This window comes from Mercurialis annua, linkage group LG3, assembly GCF_937616625.2.
Source record: "Mercurialis annua linkage group LG3, ddMerAnnu1.2, whole genome shotgun sequence".
Taxonomy (NCBI): Eukaryota; Viridiplantae; Streptophyta; class Magnoliopsida; order Malpighiales; family Euphorbiaceae; genus Mercurialis; species Mercurialis annua.
This window is the reverse complement of record NC_065572.1, coordinates 71322412-71348482: the sequence shown is the minus strand read 5'-3', so window position 1 is coordinate 71348482 and position 26071 is coordinate 71322412. Positions and strand designations below refer to the sequence as shown.

Genomic DNA, 26071 nt, shown 5'->3' with positions numbered 1-26071 from the left:
TAAAATTAATTAAATGTAAATTTAATTTATAAGTGTTTATAATAATAACAAAAAGTAAACTTTCATATTAAATCAATTACCCATAATAATTGTCTATAGCTGTAATTGTGAGTGGATGATTGTTATAAGCAATGATTAAAAACCGGATTAAATTGGCCGGTCGAATATAAGTGTTGGGCTGCAAATTGTTAAGGTCATGAGTTCAATTATTCCCAAAAGCGCTCCCCCTCCTTAATTATATAAAAAAAAAAGATTAGGTCGGTCGTTCGAACAGATTGATAAAATATAAAAGGACCGAATCGAAGTAAAAGAATCGGATTGAACATGTAGTTCAACCGGTGATCGACTCTCTTGAACTGCCGGTCAAAGCGAACAAAGCGAACTACCGTTGGTAATTTTATGTATTATTTGTTTTAAAATTTCACTCAGCTGGTTGAACCATGAACTAGTTTATATGAGGATTTAGTTAATCTTTGCTACATCAATACTAAGATAAATGGAGAAAAGATGGTAAGTAATAGTTTGATGATGAAATTGAAGCTTTTTATAATAAATGTAGTAGCCAGTACACGAGCTCTAAAAAAACTAGGATTGCTTTTGTTTCAACTATGGATACAGTATTTTAACAATCGGTACTGAATTAGGATAGGAGTAGTAATTAGTAGTACAAATCTTAGGATGTTTTTCTTTTCCTTTTGAGAAAAGGATTTTCATCCAAAATCTGTATAAACAGCAAACTCATTTATAATATTTAACATGCTCCATAGATTTAAAAAATAAACTAGATTCTAAAAGCCCTATATAAGCTGCCGAAGTGAGGAATTTTCGTACCAATTAAGATGGAGACAGAAGAAAGTAGCGGAGCTTTATGTATTTCAGCCATTCCGGGCAATAAAAGTTGGATTATTTTGGGAAGCTGTTGTATACCCGCTATCTTTATTATTATAAACCTTCAGCTTGCAACAGCATACCCTCACAGCGCTCTTCTCATCTCACTCCTTTCGTTATTTTGTGCCCCTGTTGTCGCTTTTCTGGCGTGGTTTCCACTCATTACTTCTTTTCGCGATGGCAAAGATGTGGTTCCTCATCTACTCGGCCGCTCAGCCTCGTCTCTACTGCACCAATTGGTTTCTATCGGCGCTGCAGTATTGCTTCGAGCAATATTTCATTATAGTTATACCCTTATTATCCAACTTGTATTGTACACGGCCGTTTTTCTACGCTCTCTCATAAGACTCCGGTACAACGTTTTAGATTTGAGGATTCGAGATGCAGTATTGGCCGCAATTATGCAGTTTAGCGTGTATTTTACAGCATTTACAAATATTTATGTTTTCGGTGGGGTTCTCAGCTTATGTGGACTTGTTATTTTGTATCAGTTTTGCACCTATAAAGCACCCGATCATGACATCTATACTTATAATAACAATGACGATATTTCTGGTAACTCCAGACTTAAGTCATTCTTCGGTGGTATGGTTGAATTTTTTGTCTCTGGTCGTCCTGTTGGTGCTCTAACGGAACCATCAGAGGCGGCCGCTAACACCAATATCCATGTCCATACCGGGGAGCAAGTTTGAAGATTCTGATTCATTTATTTAGCTCTGTTTTGATTGTAATTGTTGTTGTAAAAAATTGTTTTTAATTTTGTCTTATTCTTAAGTTGTCCTTTTGTGTTATTTCAAAACAACATAAATCCTACATGGAAAGTGTAGAACTTCAATAATGAGTTTATATGGGGTTTATGCAATATAGGCTCATAAGTGTGTTGAGGGGGAAGCAATGGGCTCGCCCCCCCCCCCCCCCCCCTCCGGAGTAGGCTTGTGGGTTGGAGTTCGGGATGAAAGTCAAGTAGGCTTGACTAATCTTTTTGCTACCCGGTTTTATTATTATTTATTCCTCTACTAAGATTTTCGGTTTTTTTTAACTTAACCAATTTTATGTCTACATTCATTTACTTAATAATTAAGTTTGATTTTAAACTTTAAATCGTGACTTGCTGGATTAGGGGAGATACTTGATTCGTATCAAATATTTAAAACAGCTTCTCATGCTTTCAGTATATTAACTGAAGAGCTTGTTGTATCCTGTGACATATCGCACATACTGCGAAATATTTCTTAAGGACAGTGATATCACGCCTCAAGCAAATAATCAATAACATTTTGTATTTCTATTTTACACGACAATCTTAAGAAATATGTCTTCTGATACTTTGCACACGGGTGTTACTGATACTGAGAAATCCGACGCTCCACCTACGGTTACGCTTCCTATACTGCTGTTGTTCCGCCAACCTTGATGGCTACTGTTCCATACGCCAAACCCTTTCCAGACATCTCAAAGATACAAGTCTTTGATGGTGAAAACTTTCGGCGATGGCAGAAGCAGATTTTTACTGTTCTCGACATGCACGGTGTTGCCTCTGCATTAACCAGGGCAAAACCACTTCCTACTGCTGTCAAGGAATCTGAAACATGGCTTTATGCCAATAAGGTTTGTCGACACATAATAATCAGTACATTATCTAATAGACCTGTTGTTTGAAAAATTTACAAAAATCAGAAAATAAATTAGTATATTTCACTAAAACACAAAGCTCTCTCACTAATTAACCTAAATATAAAGATATGGGGGCTCAAAAGACCTACTGTTTGAAAAATTGAATGCCACCTTATAAGCAGTACTCAAAATCAAATGATGTGTTTAAGTCACCATAAGTTTTGAAAAAATATTAAGGTTATTATTGAGAAAGTAAAAATAATAAATGTCTAAGTAACAATGGTATTAAACATTAGGGCTATTTTTGTACCTTTCGCAAACTTTTACACTGTCGTACTGTAATAGGATACAAATACAATTACTTATTGTACAAGGAAGGTCCATGAATGATATAAGTACCAGGCGATTCCCGGGAATAAAACTTGGATTCTTTTGGATTACTGCTCTCCATTCCCTTTCTTTTCTATTTTATTCCTTCAAATTTTAGTAGCAACCCATTGCAACATTCTCTATATTTTAACTGGCTTTAATATTCCACCTTTTTAATGTTTTCTATTTATGGTCTCACCTTTTAAAATTTCAGTTTTAGCCTATCTTTTAATTTTCACTTTTAGTTATAGTCATTTGTTCAAGTTGGAATGGAAAAAAAGTTCAAATATTTCGTTTATATATTACTCCATATTGTTCCAATTTGCATTTTTATCATAATAATTTTCAAAAATGAAGTAATATGGGAGGTTTATTTAAATCTTTTTGAACTTCAATTTAGATAAATGGTACAATTGAAAATAAAAATTAAAAGGCTTTATTACTTAAAAAATTTCCTTCTGCATATAGGCACGTGACATATGATTCAACGTCTTATTGTCTAGGTGGCAATAACTTGTGATCCAGCTAAGTGCCACCTGCGGCTCTACTGGATAATGACAATTCATCTCAAAAATTCAAAAGCGGGGGTTGCCAGGTATCATCTAGGTCTGTGCAAAAATCAAACCGAACCAAAATTCCGAACTAAAATCGAACCGAAAAATGCAAAATGATTCGGTTATTAGGTGATATGGAACGGTTTCATTAGGCAAATAGAAATTCTGCCTTTTGGTATCAAGTTCGGTTTTAATTAAACCGAATTAGCAAAACAACATTGTTTTATAAAACATAAAACGAGGTTGTTTTGTGAGTTTAGATGTACAACTAATTAACCTTACATTTAATAATCTTATTTCATCATTCCATCCTACCATAGTCTTAATATAATTGCCTATATTGTAGAAAATCTGGATTGTGTCATGTTTATTATGTATTTAACCTCATAAAAAAAATAAAAATTTCAATTAAGTAATTTTAAATTTATAATCGATTGCATACCGAAATTTGCAGATTTAGGAAGCATCGCCAGAGCATGAGCTACATTTGTCATCACTTGCCAAATTTGCCAATGCCCCAGCTGCACACTCCTGACAAGAGTTATACAGTTCACTATTTATCCTTAAAATGCTCCGGTTGTTGCAGAATTACTTAGGAAGTCATAAGCAAAGTGCAAAATACATACAAGAACGCCATCATTGTTGGAGGGCCATTTATAAATAAGGTCGACCAAATCTTTTATACTGCCAGCTACAACAGATGGCCACAGTGCCTAGCCAGCAAATTCATAGCCTCGGAGCTAACTTCGCTAACACCTGAAAGCTGAACTGCTCGAGTAACCGTTTAAGTCTCTAGCGCAAGACAAGAAATGGTAGAAATCAAAGGATAATTTTTAGGAAGAGGATTTCCATCCAACATCTATATAAACAGTCAAAACCCCAGCCCAAACCAAGATGGAGAGCACAGAGACAGAAACTTTTTTCATTTCAGGTATAGATTATCCAGCGGCCATTCCCGGAAATAAAAATTGGATTATTTTGGGCCACTGCTCTACATTCCCTTTCTTTTATCTTATATTCCATACCTTTTCAGCACCATATCGTGTCAACCTGTTTGACAACGTTATTCTCATCGTATCCGTCGCCTTTTGTATCCCCCGTCACTCTTCTAGCGTGCTTTGCACTCGGTGTTTCTTTTCACCATGGCATAGATGTGGCCCCTCATGTGCTCGGCCGCTCAGCTTTATGTTTCCACCAATTGATTTCCATCGGCGCCGCTATGCTGCTCCGAGCGCTGTTGCTTTATAATTATACCTTTATTATCTCACTCCTATTCTATACTATTTATCTACGCTCTCTCATGAGACTCCGATACAATGTTTTGGATTTGAAGATTCGAGATGCAGTGTTTGCAGTATTTATGCAGTTTGGCGTGTATTTTACGGCATTCAGAAATATTTATGTTTTTAGTGGGGCTCTCCGCCTGTGCGGACTTGTTATTTTGTATCAGATTTGCGCGTATAAAGTCCCTTGTCATGGCATCTACACTGATAATAATAACAATGACATTGGCAGCTCGAGCCTACTAAAGTCATTCTTTGGTTTTTTAGTTGAATTCCTTATTTCTGGTCATCCCGTTGATAATCTACTCGAACAGAACAATGCTGCTGAACCAGCCGCTGATAGCCAAATTCTGGAGCAAGTTTGATTCATTTAGATTGTTATTATCCAAGAATTGAGTATAGAAAAATTTGGGAGGCTGCCCGTTTATTTTCTATTGTGATTCTGCAAACAATTTGGTATAGTACAATTTTTGTTGTAGTTTTTTTAGTAGTTGTGTAGTAATTTAATACAATTTTTGACATTTAATAGCAATTTCAATGGCTTAATTTTCCAATTTTGATCACTTAATTAGCCACCATTATGTTACTTCCGGCTGTAATAACTTGTGAAGTACGCAATTGTTATTATTTCCAGTGTTTTCAAACCCGGACCGGACCGGCCGGTTCAACCGGTTAGACCGGAAACCGGAGGTCTGTCCGGGTCAAATGATGCTTAATACCCGGATTTCTGGTTTAACCGGTTTGAACCGGAAAAACCCGCAAAAAATAGAGACCCGTTGAACCGGAACACCCTTCACAACCGGCCGGTTTAATATAAATCTGGAATCTTACAGATTGACTGAGATTTAGGGGATCTGATTTAATGAAAAATTAATAGAAGAACATGAGATTATTAGATGAAAATACTTTAATTCCTTGAATAATGAAAGTTTAGTGGTGGATAAATATAAGCTCCACTTTTCTGGTTGTGACTTGTGAGCAATGCATGTTGAGAGAAGAAATGGTTGCCGCCGCTGCTAGGTATTGAAATTTAGAAAGAATTAGTAGTGGCTAGGTTAATGTTGGAGATGAAAAAATATATATTGGGCCAGGCTTATTATTGAGTTAGAATTGTATTTATTTTTTAACATGTAAAGTTACTGCAGTCTAAGAAAGTCATATTGATTGTCCATTTTATTAAAAACTTTAAATTTATTTTCATATATATTATAATTTATATATATTTTTTAGTTTTTATTTAAACGGTTGGACCAAAGGTTGAACCGGTTCAACCGGTTGGACCTTGAACCGGTGGACATACCGGTTCTGTCAACGGTTCGGGTTTTAAAACATTGATTATTTCCTTCAGTGTTTGGCTTGAGAAATTAAGTTCGGTTAGACTACGCAAATATAAAATTTTATGGCAATTTCAATACATTATATGGCAAGTAAATGCTATATAGATACTGCATAGGCAGTTCAAAGAAATTCAAAAGTGAATATGTTCGTGATTTTCTCAGCTCTGGCGGATCGATTTGTTTAGGTGCTGTCGGAACTTGACTTCTTTCCGGCAGAAGTTCAATGCAAGAGCATGGCTATGATCACATCTTTTCAAGATGCATCACTACAAGAAACCTTAGGCTTGGCATGACCCTTCACTCTCATCTCATCAAGACAGCACTTGTCTTTAACTCTTTTGTCTCCCACCGTTTGATGGACATGTACAACAAATGCAACGCCATTGCCAATGTCCAAAAAGTTTTTGATGACAATCCCGTTAAGAATATTCGATCTTGGAACACTATAATCGCTTCTTATTCGCATGCTGCTATGTTCGACACTGCCCGTCACCTGTTCGATACAATGCCTGAACCAAATCTTGTTAGCTATAATTCACTCATTTCTGGCTTGTCTCGTCATGGCTTTCATAACGAAGCAGTTGGTGTTTTTAAAATGATCCAAAGAGACTCTGGTTATTTATGTTTTGATGAGTTTACGGTGGTCAGTGTAGCTGCTTCTTTAGGCCAATTGGATATGTTACGTGAACTGCATGGGGCAGCAATACTTATCGGGTTGGAGTTTAATACCATAGTTTATAACGCTTTAGTTGATGCTTACGGCAAATGTGGCGAACCTAATATGTCTTATCGTATATTTCGTCGAATAATTAGAAGGGATGTTGTCTCATGGACTTCTATGGTCGCAGCCTATACTCGGGCTTGTAGAATGGATGATGCTTTTCGTGTTTTTGAAGAAATGCCAGTTAAGAATGTTGTTTCTTGGACTAGTTTGATAGCTGGTTTTGCAAAACACGGGAGTAGTTATAAGGCTTTGGAGCTTTTTGTACGAATGCAGGAAGCTGGTGTTCTGCCCAGTGCATTTACCTTAGTTAGCGTTTTAAATGCTTGTGCAGATCAAGCGCTTATTGAGAAAGGTAAACAGATTCACGGATACATCATTAGAAGGAGGAGTGAGATCGATGCGTCCAATATTTACATATTTAATGCATTAATCGACATGTATTGTAAGTGCGGAGAGATGAAATCATCAAAGGCGTTGTTTGAGAGTATGCCAGAGAAGGATGTCGTGTCTTGGAACTCGCTGGTAACAGGACTTGCACAAAATGGATATGCGGAGGAATCACTCGAGCTCTTTCAGAAGATGAAAGCAGCAAACAAGATCCCAAATCATGTCACATTTCTCGGGGTGTTATCTGCTTGTAGTCACAGAGGTCTAGTTTCTGAAGGACTTCAAATTCTGGAGGCTATGGAGAATGTTTACGGCGTAATCCCAAACGCAGATCACTATTCGGTATTGGTTGATCTGTTAGCAAGGAAAAACAGGCTGGAGGAAGCAATGAAGTTAATAGAGAAATCACTAAATGGATCAACACATGCTGGTATGTGGGGCGCACTCTTGGGCGCTTGTCGTGTCCATGGAAATGCAGATCTTGGTAGCCATGCGGCTGAAGCCCTTTTTGAGTTGGAACCTACTAATGCTGGAAGGTACATTATGCTGTCCAACATATATGCTGCAGCTAATAAGTGGAATGAAGCCGAGAGGGTGAGGAAGGTGATTGGGGAAAAAGGATTAAGAAAAGATGCTGCTCAAAGTTGGATTGAGGTGAGAAATGAAAGATATCAATTTGTTAGCGGAGGCAGAGTCCATCCTCGGATTGAAGATATTAACAAATTGATTACTCACCTGTTTTTCCACATGAAGGGGATTACTTGGGATGATGCTTTATTATGAAGTTATCAAAGAAACTCTTAGAGGAATACTGCATTATGTTTTGGTCTAAACAACCAACGAGCTATAGCTCAATAATAAACAGTTCGACCCTGCACTTGAAAATATCGCCAATCTCAGTTCCAGGAACAGATCCCACCCGTTTTGTTGTATTAACACATCCCTAAACGCATCTTCATGAAGGTTAATACTAAAGGATGTTCCCTTCGATTTGGCGTCAACTTTAAATTTCGAAAGCACCTCATTGAACAATTTTAAAGCATCTTTAAATTTCTCTATTGTTGGGCGATGGGTTCGATTGGACTGAGACCTTGTTCTTGACGTCGGAACAAGAACCCCTGTTCATGGAAACAGAACAAGAAAGAACCCTGTTCCTGGAATTGGGGATAATAGCATATGCTGTTATTGGCTCATCTTGCGGCCAGATTCACCAAAAATTAAAAGAACTTGCAGCGCAATTTGATTTGAATTTTAACTCGTAAAAAGACAATAAATTGCTATATATTGCTGCAGAATGTATACAAAATTGATTGAAGCATTTATCACATAAGTTTCAGCTTCTCGGTTCACCTAACTCTTAAGAATATAGAATTTCAATTTACAACTTCCTCAACACAAATAAAAATAAATTACATACATTAGCTCTGTATTGATTTTTATCTCTGCTAACCTCCGAATCCAGAAAATAACAATCATGGATTCAAGATTATTGGAGATATTGCCGAAGATCTTCGCCGCTCATCGACTCCATTTCCTTGAGAATGTCTTGCGCTAGAGATTTAACGGGTAGTTCCACGTCCTCGAGCAGTTCACCCAGAAAGGGGATGGTTTCGGGCAGCAATACTAGGTATTCTTCTTTAAGATTATCCAGTAGATACTTCACAATTCTCAATCCTAAAATTCGAGCACGCAACTTCTCGCTTCGAGTTTGCAGCAATACCTGAAAAGTCCAATAAAATAAAAATTACGCGACATATCAAACTCTTCATCTTGCCAACTGAGTCAAAAATAAATTCTCAAACAATCATACAGGAAAGCTTCAATATTCTTACAATTGTGAATAATTAGTTGCATTAGATTATACAGATCTACGAGGATATGTTAATTTGAAAAAGACTGGAACACCTCATATAAGAATTTTGAATGTGAGACATGGTTTGAAAATTCTTGAAAAGAAAACAGAGTGAGAAAAATAGGGCACTCTTTTAGCTGATATCCAACTTTTGTCAAAAACTATAGGTGTTTCAAGGTAACAATGTAGAAATTTTTTATTCTAAAAGACCCCATATCCATATCCATTGAAATTTGTGGCTATTATATTCGGTCATAATTTCTCAAATGAGTCGGGCTGACCTAAAATAAAATGTAAATAACTTTCATATCATTGACAGGCAAAGTGCAAACAAAACCCCCTGTAAAGATTCATTCAATAATTTGAACTGAAAAGGCTCAACCCTTGCAATCGGAAGAAATGGACAAAAATGCAGCACTGGAAAGAAATAACGATTTCAAAAATCACCTCATGGTTCAGAGGTTTCCATAGAAGGTCAGTTCCTGCAGTTACAGCCATTTGACCAATGCAAACCACCAACAAATCATCAACTTCCTCAATAGATGGTATGCCTGGATGTTCTTCTAGAGAAGAAGGTGGCTCCACAATGAGCTGTGAGATTATGGGTTTCAACAGAACCTGCCATCACAATTCAAAAAATAAAAAAGGTAAGAAAGAGAACAAAACTAACATTGGCACAAGAGATAGGATCTTGTAGAGAGACGGAAGTATCAGAGAACAGCCGACATTCAAATAAAATTGAAATACACCAATGTGCTGTAAAAATCTACAGCACAAAGGGAGTACTAATGATATTGATATTGCCAATTGGACAAAGTATGCAGCAGAAACAGTTTAACTGCCGGGCGTATGAACTGAATTTTGGTATATACAGCACCCGTTTAATAATAAGGTGATGATTGATGAGTTAAACGAATGTGAAGTTTGTAATGCAGGATTCTACTTTATTAACATGACCAGCTTAAAGAAGATAAAAATGAAAAAAAATCATAAACTCATCATCAAGATTATATTTTACTCCCTTAAACAGCATGACCTGCAAACTTGTTTATAGCTGCATGTCACAAAGTTGGAGTTTTGCAAGTGCAGATTACTAACCTGAAAATTTGAGGAGTCAACAAATTTAAGGCTTTCAGTGTCATACAGAAAACATTTATGTAAAGCAGATAGGACTAATGCCGTTAGATGCCAGTTTTTAAGGGATAAACAACTGGTGTTTCCTTTTATTTCTTTTCCTGTTTCCTGGATCTTGGCTTTCTTTTTCTTTCGAATCAAAGCGGCACCTTTTGCATCAGCAGCATCCATGAGATGTTTTACACATCCATCACGTAAGTATTTGAAATAAGGAACAAAAAGGGACCTGCAATAACCAATGAGAAATGGCTCAATGTCTTAGAGATAGCATACACTACAAAAGAAAAAGAAAATTCTACAGCCGCTATCAACCATATACCCTGAAAACAGATGAACTATTTATTGACAACTACTGTTAATATCCTAACACGATAATTTCCCACGAATGTCTGACTTATATTACACAAATGGGTGTTAACACGCAAAATGATGTCCAATTGAAACTTGCAATATAATAAAGTGCATTATATCAGGATGAACCATCAAAATATGTGAACTCAAATATCATAATTAGAACCACAACATGATGAACAATTTAGAAAGCAAGGAGTAATATGTGAACTCAAATATCATAATAAACAGTTAGCAAGCAAGGAGCACTAAAAATGAAATTTTAGGTCAGGCAATTTAAAGAACAAACAATTAAGCAAATGGGACACATAGGGCTCACCTATGATTCTCAGCAAGTTTGTTGACCAAACCATATAATGCAATGGACCTATCAATTGATGCATGACCCTCATTATCATTATCTTCAATATGCAACTCCGCCCAGTCAACACTATTAAGAAATAGAGGCTTAAACATTGATTCTGTAAGTTTCATAGTCAAAGATATCATAGCATCAAGTACACTTTTTTCGACAACATCGATGTTCTTAATTGAAGTAGGCTGTTGACGACGAAGATCGAGAGCACCCAAGCAAACGTCATAAATCTTTTCATGGTAACCACCAACAGATGATCTATCCATCTTACCAACTAAGCTTCCAAGCAATTTAAAAGAAGTTGCCACACTTAAGTCCCCAGACTCCACTGCTTTAGAATGTAATGCTAGCAAAGGCGGCAGAGCAAGTCGAACCTGCACAAGCAAAAGCCAGGATTGGCATTCATCAAATAAGGATGGATAAGATAAACAGAATAAGCAGATTCTCCAAAAACTTACAGGGATTTTCTCAGTAAAGAGCCTTCGTACTACATCTGCTTTCAATTTTAGCTTTGGCTTGGATTCAGTTGTATACTCAGGTCCAAGAACTAGTAGTTCTATAACTTCTTTGAGATATGGATTTAAAAAGCCACCAAGCTTGTCCACAACTGCCTCCAGAATTAAAAGAATAGACTGCATGACTGATTCTTTTGAAGTTGATAGTGCAGGAGAGGTGTTATCATCACCATTTTTAAATGAGATTTCATGAGATATCTTAATTACATTTTTCATAATGCTTGGAAGTTCAGATAATGCTCTTGGTCCAAGCACATTAACTAAAGCACCAGTTGTGCGAAGGCAGCTAGAAGAAATGGCCAAGACGGGTGAGCTAATGCCTCTTGCAATAGATGGAAGGCATATGCTGAAGATAGAATAATCAGAAGAAAAGCTATTCGCCAAGACTTCCAGAGCAGAAATTGCTGAAAGTTTTAGTGGTGCATCTACTATATTCTTCTCATCATCAATTAACCCAACAATTTTCAAACACATCTTGTGAAACGATTCAAGCGAACTCTCATCCATATGGAGCCAACCAGTACTTGAATTTACATTCAAATTCCTTTTCCCCTTGCTGTTCTCTTTATTTGACTGACGATCCCTTAATGTCTCGCAAAGAAGCCCAAGAGCCTAAGTGCAAGCGAGATTTAAAAACGTCAGAAATATCCAGGTTTCAGCATAAAGGAAAAGCTAAGAATTTGAACTGAAAGCCTAAACGAATACGAATTTATTAACCTATAACGAATGTAGTAAAAGTTATGATTCACACAGCAAAAATTGAAACTTCCAAGTGATTTTTTTTAGCAGCAATAAACACATTTACATATGAACTAATGTTAATAATGGATTTGTTACGCGTCAATTCAGTAAACTTGATATTGTATTATAAAAAATAGTAAATGCATGGAGTCAAATAAAGATGCCTAGAATTCTAATGAAAGCAAGAATGACATTGCTTCTGAAGTTTTCATCCATACAAAAGCCAGATATCATTTTCTACTGGTAAACTGATAAAACCTGTACAGAAAGAGAAAGGAGAGAGGAAGAAGTACCATATAAAGACACCAAGTTTTAATACTTACTAAAACAGTATCTTTTATCTTTCCAGGACCTCAGATTACAAACTATTATCCTAAGTCCAACAAGAACACAAAAATAACAAGCTTTAAATTGATGGCTACTATTATTAGCACACTGTATTACATAGCTATATACCTTCTTTTGCACATTTCCATCTGATTGTCCAAGCAAATTGATGAGCGCTCTGAAGTATGATGCAGGGTTCATAACCGCTGTGATAGTCCTCAAGACAGCATGTGTGGACTTTTTTAATTCCTTTCTCATTGTAAGAGGAATAGTTACTTGCTTTCTTCCCTTGTCGATAAGATGTAAAAGAGAAATAACATGTTCCATGAGTTTTCCAAGAGATGCCTGTAAACACCAACAGTGGTCATTCCACAGTCATGCAAGCAACTGCAGGTACAAAATTAGAGAAAAATACACTCCCTCCGTCCCAATTAGGAAGTCCTTTTGTTTTTTTCACACATAATAGCAAGTCATAAAAACATTTTTTTCCCTTGTTTTGCCTTATTAATTGTGCTTTGGAACTATACATATCATTAATTTTCTTGTAAATGTGCTTTACTATTAAGATAGAACAAAGGGTAAATATATGAAATTATGTTAAAAAGGTACGATGGGACTTCTTAAGTGGGCATAAAAAAATGGCAGGGACTTCCTAAAAGGGATAGAGGGAGTATATGGTAGAACATGTATGGAACTGCTTATTCTCCCTTATCATTCAAAAATATACCCATCTAACTGGAAATGTAACACAATAACAGGTAAACAATTAGTGCTACAAAGGAGATAATCAGCACCATTTGGGTGGAAAGGCGCTCTAAATTAAACTCACAGAATGACTGAATCCAGTTCACACAGGTCTCGTGAAAGGCACATTAGTCCGAGGGAACAAGAAAAGGGAAGTTTCTCAACATAAGAGAAAATCTTACGGGCAATTGAAAATACATTCTGTTAAGAAAACATAGACTATCATCCTGTTCTTCAAGTACAGGATGATATTCTAAATTTTGAATTAAAATTCCAGGATCTACATTTCCAAGAGACAAATATGAGGAGAATTGATGGATGATTGTAATGCAGCACAAATTATAAGTTCGGAAATGTAACCACAGCATTAACAATTTCAAAAAATTATTGCCGTACTTTGAAGCATAAAATTGCTAAAAGAGTGAATCGGAACCTGGATGCTATCAGAATCTTCGCCTGATTCAAGCTTGAAGGCCAATTCTGGATCTTTCAGTTTATTTGAAATGAAATCCATTGCAAAAATCAACTCCATATGCAATTCTTGGCACACGTGACTCTTTCCAATAAGTTGAAGCAGCATAACAACAGACGGAAGCCATATCACGCATGAGTATTGCTCACATATCTGCACAGTGAAGGCATACTCCCACTCTCCCTTTATAGAAGATGTAAAACTTTCTAATGTTCGCGTATCATCAAGGTAAGCTCGTCCTTCCCTTAAAACTAATGACTGGAAGAGTAGGACAAGCAAAGAAGCCAAGCTATTACGCTCTCCCAATGTCCTGTAAAGAAGCATGTGAATAAAGAGGAAGATGGAAAATGCAGTTTTAGTCACCAAAGTTCAATAGATATACCTCAACAGGTACACAATAATGGACAGCCTCCTGTGTTCAGAAATTGCAGGCAAAACATTTACAAATATCTGCAGATAGATTTAGCCAACTGAGAAAATAAGTTCAAAGCAACCAATTGCCAGGGAAAGGTGTTCTACAGAGAAGAAAAAACTGAAAACAACCTGGAGCAATTTCTCTGTATCATTTGTCTTAGCTAGCCAACATGGCACAACTGTAGCTATAAGTTCCTCAAACACTTGCTGAGAGTAGCTATCAATCTATAGCATTAACAGAAAACAGAAGGAATGCGTATGCGATTAGCAGCTAATATAGAACAATAACGGTCTCAGGTTTTAAATTATCTTTTAACATCAGTATTTTTCTTTCATTTGGCTTCAAAAATTCTCACTTCAAACAAATGACACTTGCATTTGTCCACGTGCACACTCCACATATAAACTGATATATCATATTCTGTACCAGGGAAATGCATATGTACGAACCTGAGAAACAGTGGATTCTCCAATGACTGCAAGTATGTCCAATATATGTTCCAATATCTTGTCCGGAATGATCTTCGCAATCGAAGATAACAATGAGAATATATGATTGCGTGTGACTCTGTTGTTGGCAGAACGGGCACACTCCACCAATATTTTAATGTCTATTTTATTTGTTATATCATCCTGCAATCAAAAAAAGATGTCAAAGGGATAAAACACAAACACACATATTTATGAAACCTAATATGGACAGGGCCATGTAAGCATGACCCAGCACAATTTTCCAGCGTCAAAAAGAGTAGGATACCTTTAGGGGAACAGAATTTACAGATGAAGCAATAATATCATCCAGTATAGATAGAACTGTCTGTTGAATGTAACACACTGTACTGGATGCTGTCTCAAAAATGCCAAATGAAGCTTGGATGGACTTCTGATCTTGGCCAATTAGCCACTCTTCTGAAAAGATTTTACCAAGAAGCTCAAACAAGGGCGCAATAAGAGAACCCCTGCAACATCAAATTGCATCATATAGGTAGGCACACCAATGAAATGAAAAGGTAAGGGCGAATTTTAAAATAATCATCCAGTACATCACTGAATAAACCTGTTAGCCAAATCTTTCTTAAGCACCAATATCTCTAGAAGGGAGCTCAGCAAGTTTAATGCAGTTTCTCCTTTACAAACCACATCAAGTTCCAAACTGGAAGCTTGATGAGCAATTGCTTTCTTTGTCTTCTTCCCAAATGATGAACCAGTTTTGCCAGTATCCTTTTTGAGTATGAAATCAAGTGTCTGGAATACTGTGGAGCATGTAATCTGCATCAGCCAAATAGTTGCCAATCAAGTCTCTAATAGAACCCTTGCTTTCCAGATCATCATACATCTTATGATTCAAAAAACAAATCATACAGCACATATATTGGGGCAGGATCATAGAATAGAACATTAGAGGTCAAGCAAGCCTTTGAAGGTCTTTTTTATGGAATATATGATATCAAGTACTTCTAGCATCTGTGTAGAAGTGACAACCATCCAGCAGCTCATGCTACATATATCTATTTTTTATAAACTCATTCAGTAACTTATGAAACAACATTGGAATCAGTCTTTACCCCTCCAGCTCTAAGATCCAGATAAAATTTGGTACCAAAAGAGTAAGCCAAACTGTTATTGAGAAAATAAAGAGCCCAACAAGAGAGTGTTTCATGACTTATGACCATAAAGTTAATGCCGTTTTACAATCATTTCTAAACAGGTAAAACTCAATAACTTGTTTAATCTCAAAATTCCAATCAAAGTTCTGATAAGCAATCACATAAATTCAACTTGACTAAGCATTAATCCCAAGTAAATTGGGTCTGATAAATAATAGAAATAAAAAAAAAGTTGGACAAAGACAGCGGAAATTGAAGGCACAAACATTCAAGCGGAGTAAGGCCTCTCTAGTTGCATTTTGAATATCAACATTGCGATTCCGGAACAAAATCACGAGCTCACAAAAAAGCAACCCCTGCTTAAAGCAAGAAAAAACACACAATGAGCAAATTATAGCCCATCAAAATGAAAAATTAGAAAACGGATGCATGCCATAGGCATAAAAAAACCTAAGTACAAAATCATGTATATCTCCCCTCCTGAATATTGTTATTTAATATACAGACATATCAAGAATCATTATCCTCCATTACTTTCCATATCACCTCAAAACATAATTTTTTTCTATTATATTATAGTACTGTTTTTTCATTCTGCACGCTTATGTAATAGAGTTGGACTAAAATGCAGCACAAAACAATCAGCAGGCTAATAAGCTAACCTGTTTCTCAGTTGCCAAACTACTGTAATAGTGACCAGTTAACTTATGAAGAACAGTGATACAAGGTTCTGCAACAGCAGATTCTTCAAAAGAGAGCCCATCCAGCTGGATAAAACAAACATCATTAAAGCAAAAAGGAATTCGCAAACAGTGTAAAAAGACATGATCAACCATCAGAAGCATACAAACAGTTGCAAATAGCTACTTACTTGCAAGGCCCTTAGCAAATAATCATCAGTAGCACATTTGTCAGATGATGAAGGCGACATAGCACATAACTATTACAAACAAGAGGATGGGTTTACAATTAGGGAAAGAAGTGAGACAATTATAGCAGCATGTAAACACATGTGTGAGTATGTTTGTATTAATTTACCTCCAGTAGAAGGCACAAGATTTTGACTTCACTTTTGGACAATTTCTGTATCGACTTATCTGCCTCAAAATTACATTGTCTGCGTCTTTTCAGAAGCTGATCCAAAAGTGTTTCAACATCTTTAACACAAATTATTGCATGCCCCAATCCTTTAAGCAAAGATACAATCATTAGCTGCCACAAAAATCAACTCGGTCAGTTTTCAGCCTATGAAAAACATTTCTATGAGAACAATGAAATATGTCAAAAACATAATTTCTTCATAAAAAATGAATATCTTCTGAAACTTAAAAGAGATCATATCAAAGAGGGGAAACCTTCGCAAATGTTGGAAGTTGAAGTGCATAACCCAAGATAAAGGCAAGAATCTTTTCCTTAGTAGATTGATCAAATCTGAAAATTAACAGCAACAACTTGTAATTTCCAACTAAGTGTAATACGAAAAATATGACAATTCATACACACCAAATATAATTTAAAGAACCTTTGAATAGTTCATAAGCATCAAGTCTATTAGTAAGTACCAAAGATAATTCCAGCATAAAGTAATACAATCAATTATTCTGGTATAATTGGACATAATTATAGCAAAATTTAACTTGCATTAAACATTTTAGTAAAATTAAAAATTGAATTTATAGTATAAGCTATACAGCTGGAAGTAGGAGTAAAATAACGAGCCAGTCAATTGGCAAAGATGCAAATTCAATATTCACACAAGACAAAAAAAAAATCAATGCACAAAAATACCTTTGTTCAACATTCCTTGGCACTAGAAGACCACCATGGGATGAGCCAAGCAAAGAGGTCAATAAAGAGGGTAGAAAGTTATTGTCTGATAATATCGCCCTCTTTTGTTGGATAATGAGGCCAAGAAGCTCATCGAGGAAATGACTCCAACTCGCGTTGTTGCCTGTCATTTTTCCATCCACATTTTAGATATTAAAAAGTTTAAACATGCAGAACGACATTTTTGGAGCATCAAGTTCAATGTCGAATAATATACCATTTTTCTTGCTCAAATGGTCAACCCGGAGCGATAGTGCATAAAATGCTTCAATGCAGCCCATGGCAGCAGTTCTTATATCCTGAAAAGAGTGAATAGACTCTAGAGAGTCAGATCAAACCATATACTAAACCATAAGCAGATCCCTGAGCTAGTTGAAGGTTTGAAAAAAGAAAAAGAGTGTGGACCAAGTAATTTAAATGAACAGCTTCTGAACCTGCTTATCACAGGCAAGTGGCACAAGAAGCAAAGGGAAATTAGCTAGAAGTTGAAACAGCAATCGATCATCAGGCTCCCGACAAAGAAATGCAAGAGAGTGAAGACTTTCAACTTGGACAGCAACAGGAACATCTGTAGAATAACCAAAAAAGCATAGAAACATAAAACCATGAATTAAGCCTTCAAGAAAACTTCAAAAACTCAACATGTGGTTTACTGTTTTTAATTTTTTGGAGATTATGGCTTTCTAAAATCTTTGTTGTACTTTTTGATTTTCATCTTGTCATAACTTCCGCAGCACATTGATCGGTAACATCAAAAACCATATTAATAGAATACTCAAATGGTGTATATAACTCATTCTCTTTAACCAAATATTTGTTATAGGAAAACAAAATGAGAAAACTCTGGTTTGCTTTTGTTTTCTAATTAAAAACTTATATTTTAGTTACAAAAAAGCAAGGAAACATGCTTTGCTTAGAATTAAAAGGTACTGCCACTAAGTTTTCAAGCTTAATGGTATCTGATACCATAATGCACCACATGCAAACTACTTTGACAAAGTTTCGTAAAATGTCAACTAAATCAATAACATATGAAACCTGCATTTTCTATTACCCCAAAAGGAGAAGACGCTAAATACAAAAGGTATAATATTCCAAATATAACAATGTCAATGCCTCCTATGTAAAGAGGCCAAGTTAACCACCTTCATTAATGAAAAATCCAGAGAGAAAATCAACAGGAGAGATGTTGCACTTTGTAATAAGGTAATGACGGTGTTCCTTGAAGACATGCTTTAGCTGAGAAGTTGAAAGAAACACATACAAGTCCCTAACTCTACAGCTTATCCACTTTGCATTATCATCCTGAAAGAGATGCAAAAGTCAATATGTTGAACAGCAGTGATCTCAGTAGAAAGGAAATCATGACATCAAAAAATTATCCACATAAAATCACCAACCAGCAGGATATCTGTGGCTACTGCAGAAACAATTGCCTCCACTAATCTCCACATGATGCAAATTAGAATGTCTGACTTCAACGCACTGAAATCATTATCAGCTAGCTGATCTGTGAATTTCTTACATTCCCAGTGTATCATCTCCTTGTTGCACTTCCAACCATAAGAATAAGCATAAATTTAAAACTCAAGGGAAAAAGAGAAAAGATAAGAAAATCAAAACAGGACTTTTAATATCCAACCAAATCAACCAACCTCTTTTACAGAAACATCAGCGGCACACTCAAGAACTTCCCACTCAGTCTTTAAAACAGGGAAGCAAGCATCAAAAAGCAACGAAAGTTGCGCGCCATCTGCAGCAAGAGAATGCAGGAGTCTCTTGTCATAGTTAGGGCTCAGAAGCAAAACAAATACAATGAACCTAAATGAAAGTGGCAGTTACATGATATACAAAATTTATGGGTGTATCATAGATATACAAAGCCCATAACTACTGTTAAAATAAGCGATGCATGCTAGGCTACAAAGCAGGCACCTCTGTTGTGCCCTCTTGCTATACCATAATACAAATGTTGGCTCAAGAGAATAGCCTTGCACTTAGGTGCACCTACCTACGAAAATATGTGATGGAAGAAAAAATTCAGATAAATTTTCTCATATTTTTCCTTTCTTATTTAACTAGTAGGAAAATATGAGGGCAAGAACTATTTTGTAAATCCCTCTCTTTATTTTCTCTCCACATTGGACTGATTGTGCCAGGCAGAAACAACTCCTACTTTCATCCTTCCTTTACTTTCCTCCTCGCAAACAAAGGCAAGGAACTCCATTCAAATTTTCCTCTCATATTTCCCTTCTTCCCAAAAAAAAGTTTATAAAATGGGCTTAACATATCTCAACAGCAACCTAACCTTAATTAGCTTGTAAGAACACATTTAAAATAGCAGTGCAAAAAGACAATGGTAATCTTATCAAAGAGTAGAAAACATACCATTCTTTGCATTAATAAATGACTGCATCACAACCAAGAAGAAAAGAGTCTTTGACAAACTCGAATCATTGAAGCTCTTGGTAAACCAAGATGTATAGTCATCTGGATACATTGAGAATGTCTCTGCCAAGCTGCTAATAATTTTTATATTGACCGCAGATATGTTTTCTTTGGATAGTTCCTGCATAATTTCCCAGTTGACAGATAAATTTATTTAAGTGATGTAGAGCCGGACATCAAAATACTATTGAGAAAATGAAAAAACTGAGGCAACAACTGGAAAACTTGAAATGTGGAATATCAGATGCACCAGCTGGAAAAATACTCAGAATGAGCAAGACTGCATTTACACTTATAAAATTTAATCGCTGTATTTGTACTAGATTTATATCAAATGCATAAATATGTCATCGATCAACATAAATCTTGTCTTTCAGTGAAGTCCAACACTAGCATTGACTTACTCCAGACTCTAGCGTTAAAGATAGACTACTATGGGTCAGCACTGATGCTTTGAAATATGATACAGAGAATTTAAGGTTAAACTGCAAGCAAAATAGCACAAAAATAAATACCTCATCTTCAGTAGGGATGCCATTGAGATTTTGGTACAATGGCCAATTCATTTTCTTTGATAACTTCAAAATCTTCCAATTTAGACCTCGTGTCTGCATCCAGTAAACAAAACACTTGCAAATTAATAAAAGCAGGATAATGAGTACCTTTTTACAATTTACTTCACGGCGTTGTAACCTCGAAACCATAGAGCACAACAGCTACAGACCTTAGGCAATATAAGGATTAAAGGAAACATCCTAGCAGCAAGTTTCTCCAAGTAATCAGCCTGATCATGGAAGCTTGAAATGGCAAGCTGCAGGACTGAGACAGCCACATTATCAGCAAGAGTAGAGTTGTCGGATAAGCCTGCAAAACAGAAGAACCAAATGAAAAATGAGATTTAGAGCACTAAGACTCGCATACATACAAGACAGATGAAAACGTTTTGCAAACAAAAAGTGAAAAACAATAGGAAGAAGTGTAACAGCAAAACCAGGATGCCTGGTAGCCATATAAAGTGTCCAAGAGGAAAGCATCAGAAACTTGCCATGCTCACTTGATTTTTGGGAGGCAGCCCATCTTTTAAGTACACTATCCAGTGTTTCAAGAAGATCAGACGCGCTTATTATCTCCGATAATCCCTCAAGAGCTAAAGCTTCTTGAACAACTGTTAGATCACTATCTTGAAGTTGGCGCAAGATTGCATCTCGAATAGTTCCAAGACTCTGCATCACAAGTAAATCAGAATGGATAGATCACTACATGATTCTAAATGACGAGACACAAAAAAATAATTGTTATTGAAAAAGGTCCACATTTAATTGCTCCAGCCATAAGGGCAAGAAGCCCTTCAGGCAGAAATCAATAGTGGCAAACAAGAATTGTGAATTTTTTTACACATAATCAAATAATTGCTTTGATTCTGTTAATCAATTTCATGCCAAACCATGCCCAACTGCACTATAAGCTTCCTTGGCACAACATGATATTCCAAACAGGTGCAACAACATCACTCATAATGGCCAGAAGGCACAGCTTCATATTTTGACCCAAAAAATGCAACAAACTAAGTTGTGGCTTTTTTTAAACATAAAGTGACAGCTTTCTGATAAGCAGGCTACCCTCACTACATATGTCGCATGGAAACAGAAACGGAAAAACGTTGAAACGAAAAAATGGAAAAATTATAATTTTTACAAGAATATGTTATAAATAAAAAGTTCTAAAATTCCAGAAGTGGTTCTGCAAAAAGAAACAAAACACCAATACATAGGACTCAACAAGTTTCCATGTGACATATAATCAACAAAGAAAAATTTCCATGTGACATAATCAACCAAAGAAAAAAAATAAAATGCTATTTATAATACTTCAGCATTGAATTCAGAGTACGAAAGAAGAAAAATGATTCTACAGCAACTACTAATGACAAGTTGGCAGAACTAAAAATCCACAAACAACAACAGTCATTTATAGTGAAGAACAGGAGTGTTGTAGACCCTCCATTTCTCCATATACCAAATGACAGTAACTCACCACAAAGAATTTTAAAACAAATGCGTCAAATACTACCTGTGAATCAGCAGCCAAGGTTTTCAGAAAACCAGATTCCTTTAAACTGGACAATGTAGCACACCGAACTTCAGCCTATTGTAACATTACAGCAGATTTAGAAGGCTTGACAAAATGCTAACTTGAAGAGCTGACAAATAGATTTCACAATATTGGAATTTGGAATGACAATAAATAATACCATGGGATGCTGTAGAGCAAGCCAAATTTTGGAGTCTGATGAAGCGATTGACAAATCCAAATTCCCATCCAACATTTTACATAAAGCTTCAAACACCCCACCCTTTTTCTTGGATTGGCTTTCCGAATCCTATCAAAAAAGGAGGAAAATCAATAAAACCAGAATTTATAATGCATGCTAGAGAGAAATAGATAGGTAAAAATATAGATGAATTGATTGAAATATATATATATATAAAGAGAGAGAGAGAGAGAGAGAGAGAGAGAGAGAGAGAGAGAGAGGAAAGAGAACTCAGCTAGCAGACCTCCAAGAATTTACAAACTGCTTGATGAAGTTGAGATGGATAATTCTTATCAATAACCATCAAAATTTTCTTTGCCCAGCTCCCTGAAAAGTCCGACAACAAGCATAGAAAATTCATGACCTTAGCAAAGAGATCTTAAGCATCTCAAAGTAAGCAGGTCCAAATAAATAATTCTGAAAATAATAGATGAAAGCTAGCTACTTGCCCAACATCATTGCACTAACTAATGAACAGATGGCATAAAATTAAAAATAAAGAGGAGAAGAAAAACATATGGTAGGATAAATATCCATAAGCATGTATTATCAACGAACATACCATGAAAACAATGTGAACACAATGAAAATGCCAGTGCTTAGAAATACCTGATAAGGATGGCATTGAACTGTCACTTTTCTGTGCCATTTTTATACAAGAAAAAAGGACCCTTGAAACTATATGTTCAACAGAATTCTTTACTGGAACCCTCTCTATTATGGATATTAAAGCACAGCAACACGCATCATCAGAAGAACTGCCAACAAACAATAATCAGTCTAGGCAATGGCTAAATGAATAATATGCCACGGTACCGGCATGTTGATAACAAAATATAATTTAGTTCACACCTGTAATCAACCAAAGATTCCACAAGCACATTGAGGAATCTCTCAATATTGAATTCCTTAGACAGTTCTAAAAGAACCGCAGAAATATCCCTGCAGTACATAAGAAGATCATTACAAAATGTTAACCAGCATTAGCATACTTCATGATGCAGTAAATGTTCAAACATGCGAGGCTTTTGAAGACTTACCTAGTACCCTTTATAATATCCAGAACTTTCTTTGGAAACGCATTGATAGGTTGCAACTGGGAAATTTTTTACAAAGTGAATTTAGAGGTCATCAAAATAAAAATAAATATAATTGTTTATAGTATCATGCAAGCCTGAAAATTTTCAATTCAAATTTCAGAATAGGTTTCAGTGAGAGCAACACTTAGCAACCCTTTTGAAGCCACGAAGTTTATGCATAGATGAACTAATTGCATTTGGCAATCGGTATTCTTAGTACATATAATTAGATTGTATGCTATACATGTGATGAGAAAATCAAAGTTGTCTTCCAGAATCAGACAACAAATCAGAATAATTATAAGAAATGACAAAAGGAGCAGACCCGCGTTTATCTCCCAGTAAACACAAACATGATGATAAAAATAATAGACCATAGCAACAAATTTTATGGAAGAATAGTCAACAAAGTGAATAAATAAATAAATGACGATTTCCCATGGAAAGTTTCATGCGAATGATTAAAAAAGTGAAGATGAATTCAAATTTAATACCTGAACAAGGTTAACTAAAGCCATAACTGATAAACGAAGCCACTGCAGATCCGCCAACCCTTTTGCATCTTCTTGAGCCAACTCAGAAATCGACCGGATCAAACTTTTAACAAGCTTAGGAGCCAAGGAAACTTTATTTGCTAATAAACCAACAATCATTAGAGCGCCTGCCTACATCGAACAATAAATATTTTTAACTTTAGAAATTGAAAAGCAAGTCAAGTAAGCGAACAACATACTTCCAAGTTTCCATCAAAACCAATAAACAGTATCTCTAAATTTAACCTTGTGATCTGAGCCTCCTTTCAGATTAGGCTGAAGTCCAGAAACTACAAATGGAAGGATTCTATGTACAACGTCACTATTAACATCGGTTATAGAACCCAAAGTTTCAATAACAACTGCTGTGCTAAAGCTGATGACAGGTCTTGAAGGTTGAAATTTCTTTGAAGGAGATGCCTGCAGCAAAACATAATCTTTCAATACAACCATTCACCATATCAAATTAACCCAACAGTCCAGAACTACAAAAGAGATTAAACATTCACATAATTGCAAAGAGCCTCTAGAACTCCCATATCACGGATACACTGCTGCACAATAACATTCCTAGGAGGTGGTGCGCCCGAAACTTTAACACCGTCCAAAAACTTCCATTTGCTATTTCTACATGAAATAATAATTCAAAATTTTGAGAATGTCACCATAATGTTTTATCAAACAGCAACAAAAATACATAACAAGGCACCTTATTGCATTACCTTGTGTCAATTAACTGAACTATCCGAACAAAAGCGTGAGTGTCATGGTAGGGCAAGGCACATAAAATCAAATCCTCAACATTGTATACATGTATCCTACATTATTTATAACACAGTCAAAAAAAACAACTCCTCGCGAATTCCCCGTAGAAAGAACAAAAATAGCAATTCAACCTTGAATTGAACTAATGCTTACTTGTATCGGCGAATCAAAAATTCCAGTGTTTTATGAGCAGCAGGTAACTGAAGATGACCAGAGAGCAACCTCAGGTATAAACCAATAGTCACATTAATACGATTATTCTCATCTTGATTCATCAATTCTCTATTCATTTCTTTACTTTTATCACTAAACAAATCATTTCTATAGATTCTGAATCGTTCATCGAGTGTTATAAGAATCTCAAGACCTGAATAAAACACAAAACGCAACGAATTGAATTAAAAATGTGTCGTCAATTACTTCAAATTAAAAGTTAAGTAAATTTGAGCTAACCTGAAAGCGCGATACTAAAAATAGTGTCTGTGTCGATATCAGCAGCTTCTTTAGAATCGAATAAAATAGACGGACGAGTTATAGGCCGTTTTTGAGAGTCTGTGTCGATTTGTATAGCAGACCTAATTGCTGCTAATTGAGAAGCTAAGCTTGTCGCCATGGTTTTTGGTTATTTGGAGAATTAGAGAGCAACAAACGAAGATTTTTAAGTAAAAATGATGGACGAGTGTAAAATTTGAGTGAAGAGAGGTGAAGCAGCTTAAACCCTAAAAAGCTGTTGAGTTGAGTAAACCAGGTTTCAACGACGTGGATGTTTAGGGTTTTGAGATGGATGGTGAATGTGGAAAATATGACATGATTTAAGGGTCGTTTTGTCTTTTCTGTATTATTTAGGGTTAATTATTGAGCCACTCCTGAACTCTACTCCACATACAATTTTGATGCCTCTTATTTCAAGATCATGAATAATTTTTAAACTTTAATAATGCTTCTACCTAGTAGTTGATAAAGTTTAATATTTTACAACTCATAATGTAATATTATTCTTTAAAACTTAAATATATATCAATTATTAATACACATAGAAAAATAATTTTTAAATGTAAATTTAAAATGGATGAATATAGATTATTTAAAAAATTAAAAATTGAATAGTAGAAGAAAGTTAGGATTTGAGAAATTAACAACGTAATTTTAGAATACTCCGGTTCACAATCAAACCCGCATATACTATTCAATCAAAAAATTTGATTTGTAAATGTAACAAGTCATAAAGATATTCAAAACTTAATTTGGAATAAACTCTTAACTCAATTGATTGTCTTTTATTTGACAAAAAAAAAAATTGATTGTCTTTTAAGCGTAATCAAACTACCTATAATGTGAAATCATTGTTTCACCAAAAGTCTAATGTCTTAAAAATCTCCGACCTTTTAGCCCCTTTTCAATCATACCCCGACGTTGAAAATTTGTCAATTTTATCCTATT

General features: G+C 35.6%; 2 protein-coding genes across 3 annotated transcripts; one reads left to right on the top strand and one right to left on the bottom strand.

Moving 5' to 3' along the window:
* The first annotated feature begins 6051 nt into the window (after nucleotides 1–6051).
* On the top strand, nucleotides 6052–8405 carry LOC126674711 (pentatricopeptide repeat-containing protein At2g21090-like). Its single transcript, XM_050369199.2, has one exon. The coding sequence runs from the start codon at nucleotides 6269–6271 to the stop codon at nucleotides 7937–7939; it is 1671 nt and encodes a 556-aa protein (XP_050225156.1). The 5' UTR covers nucleotides 6052–6268; the 3' UTR covers nucleotides 7940–8405.
* A 16-nt stretch (nucleotides 8406–8421) lies between these two features.
* LOC126674710 (uncharacterized protein At3g06530) lies at nucleotides 8422–25408 on the bottom strand. Of its 2 annotated transcripts, XM_050369197.2 has the most exons (39): nucleotides 25085–25408; nucleotides 24785–24998; nucleotides 24589–24684; nucleotides 24376–24493; nucleotides 24113–24286; nucleotides 23828–23998; nucleotides 23295–23350; nucleotides 23107–23196; nucleotides 22864–23012; nucleotides 22499–22581; nucleotides 22195–22323; nucleotides 22014–22088; nucleotides 20998–21166; nucleotides 20668–20807; nucleotides 20459–20551; nucleotides 19884–20064; nucleotides 19151–19248; nucleotides 18896–19048; nucleotides 18641–18800; nucleotides 17930–18063; nucleotides 17713–17794; nucleotides 17457–17619; nucleotides 17024–17099; nucleotides 16707–16880; nucleotides 16540–16608; nucleotides 16331–16435; nucleotides 15935–16024; nucleotides 15119–15330; nucleotides 14819–15020; nucleotides 14512–14694; nucleotides 14191–14286; nucleotides 14030–14097; nucleotides 13609–13957; nucleotides 12561–12776; nucleotides 11307–11975; nucleotides 10813–11222; nucleotides 10107–10368; nucleotides 9456–9626; nucleotides 8422–8876 (listed from the first exon to the last, which is right to left on the bottom strand). In XM_050369197.2, the coding sequence occupies exons 1-39, from the start codon at nucleotides 25242–25244 to the stop codon at nucleotides 8643–8645; spliced, it is 6474 nt and encodes a 2157-aa protein (XP_050225154.1). In that variant the 5' UTR covers nucleotides 25245–25408; the 3' UTR covers nucleotides 8422–8642. The 2 variants fall into 2 exon arrangements, with proteins under 2 accessions (XP_050225154.1, XP_050225155.1); XM_050369198.2 differs by lacking the exons at nucleotides 24376–24493; nucleotides 24589–24684; nucleotides 24785–24998; nucleotides 25085–25408 and having other exon boundaries at nucleotides 23828–23994; nucleotides 24113–24203.
* Between the last annotated feature and the right edge of the window lie 663 nt (nucleotides 25409–26071).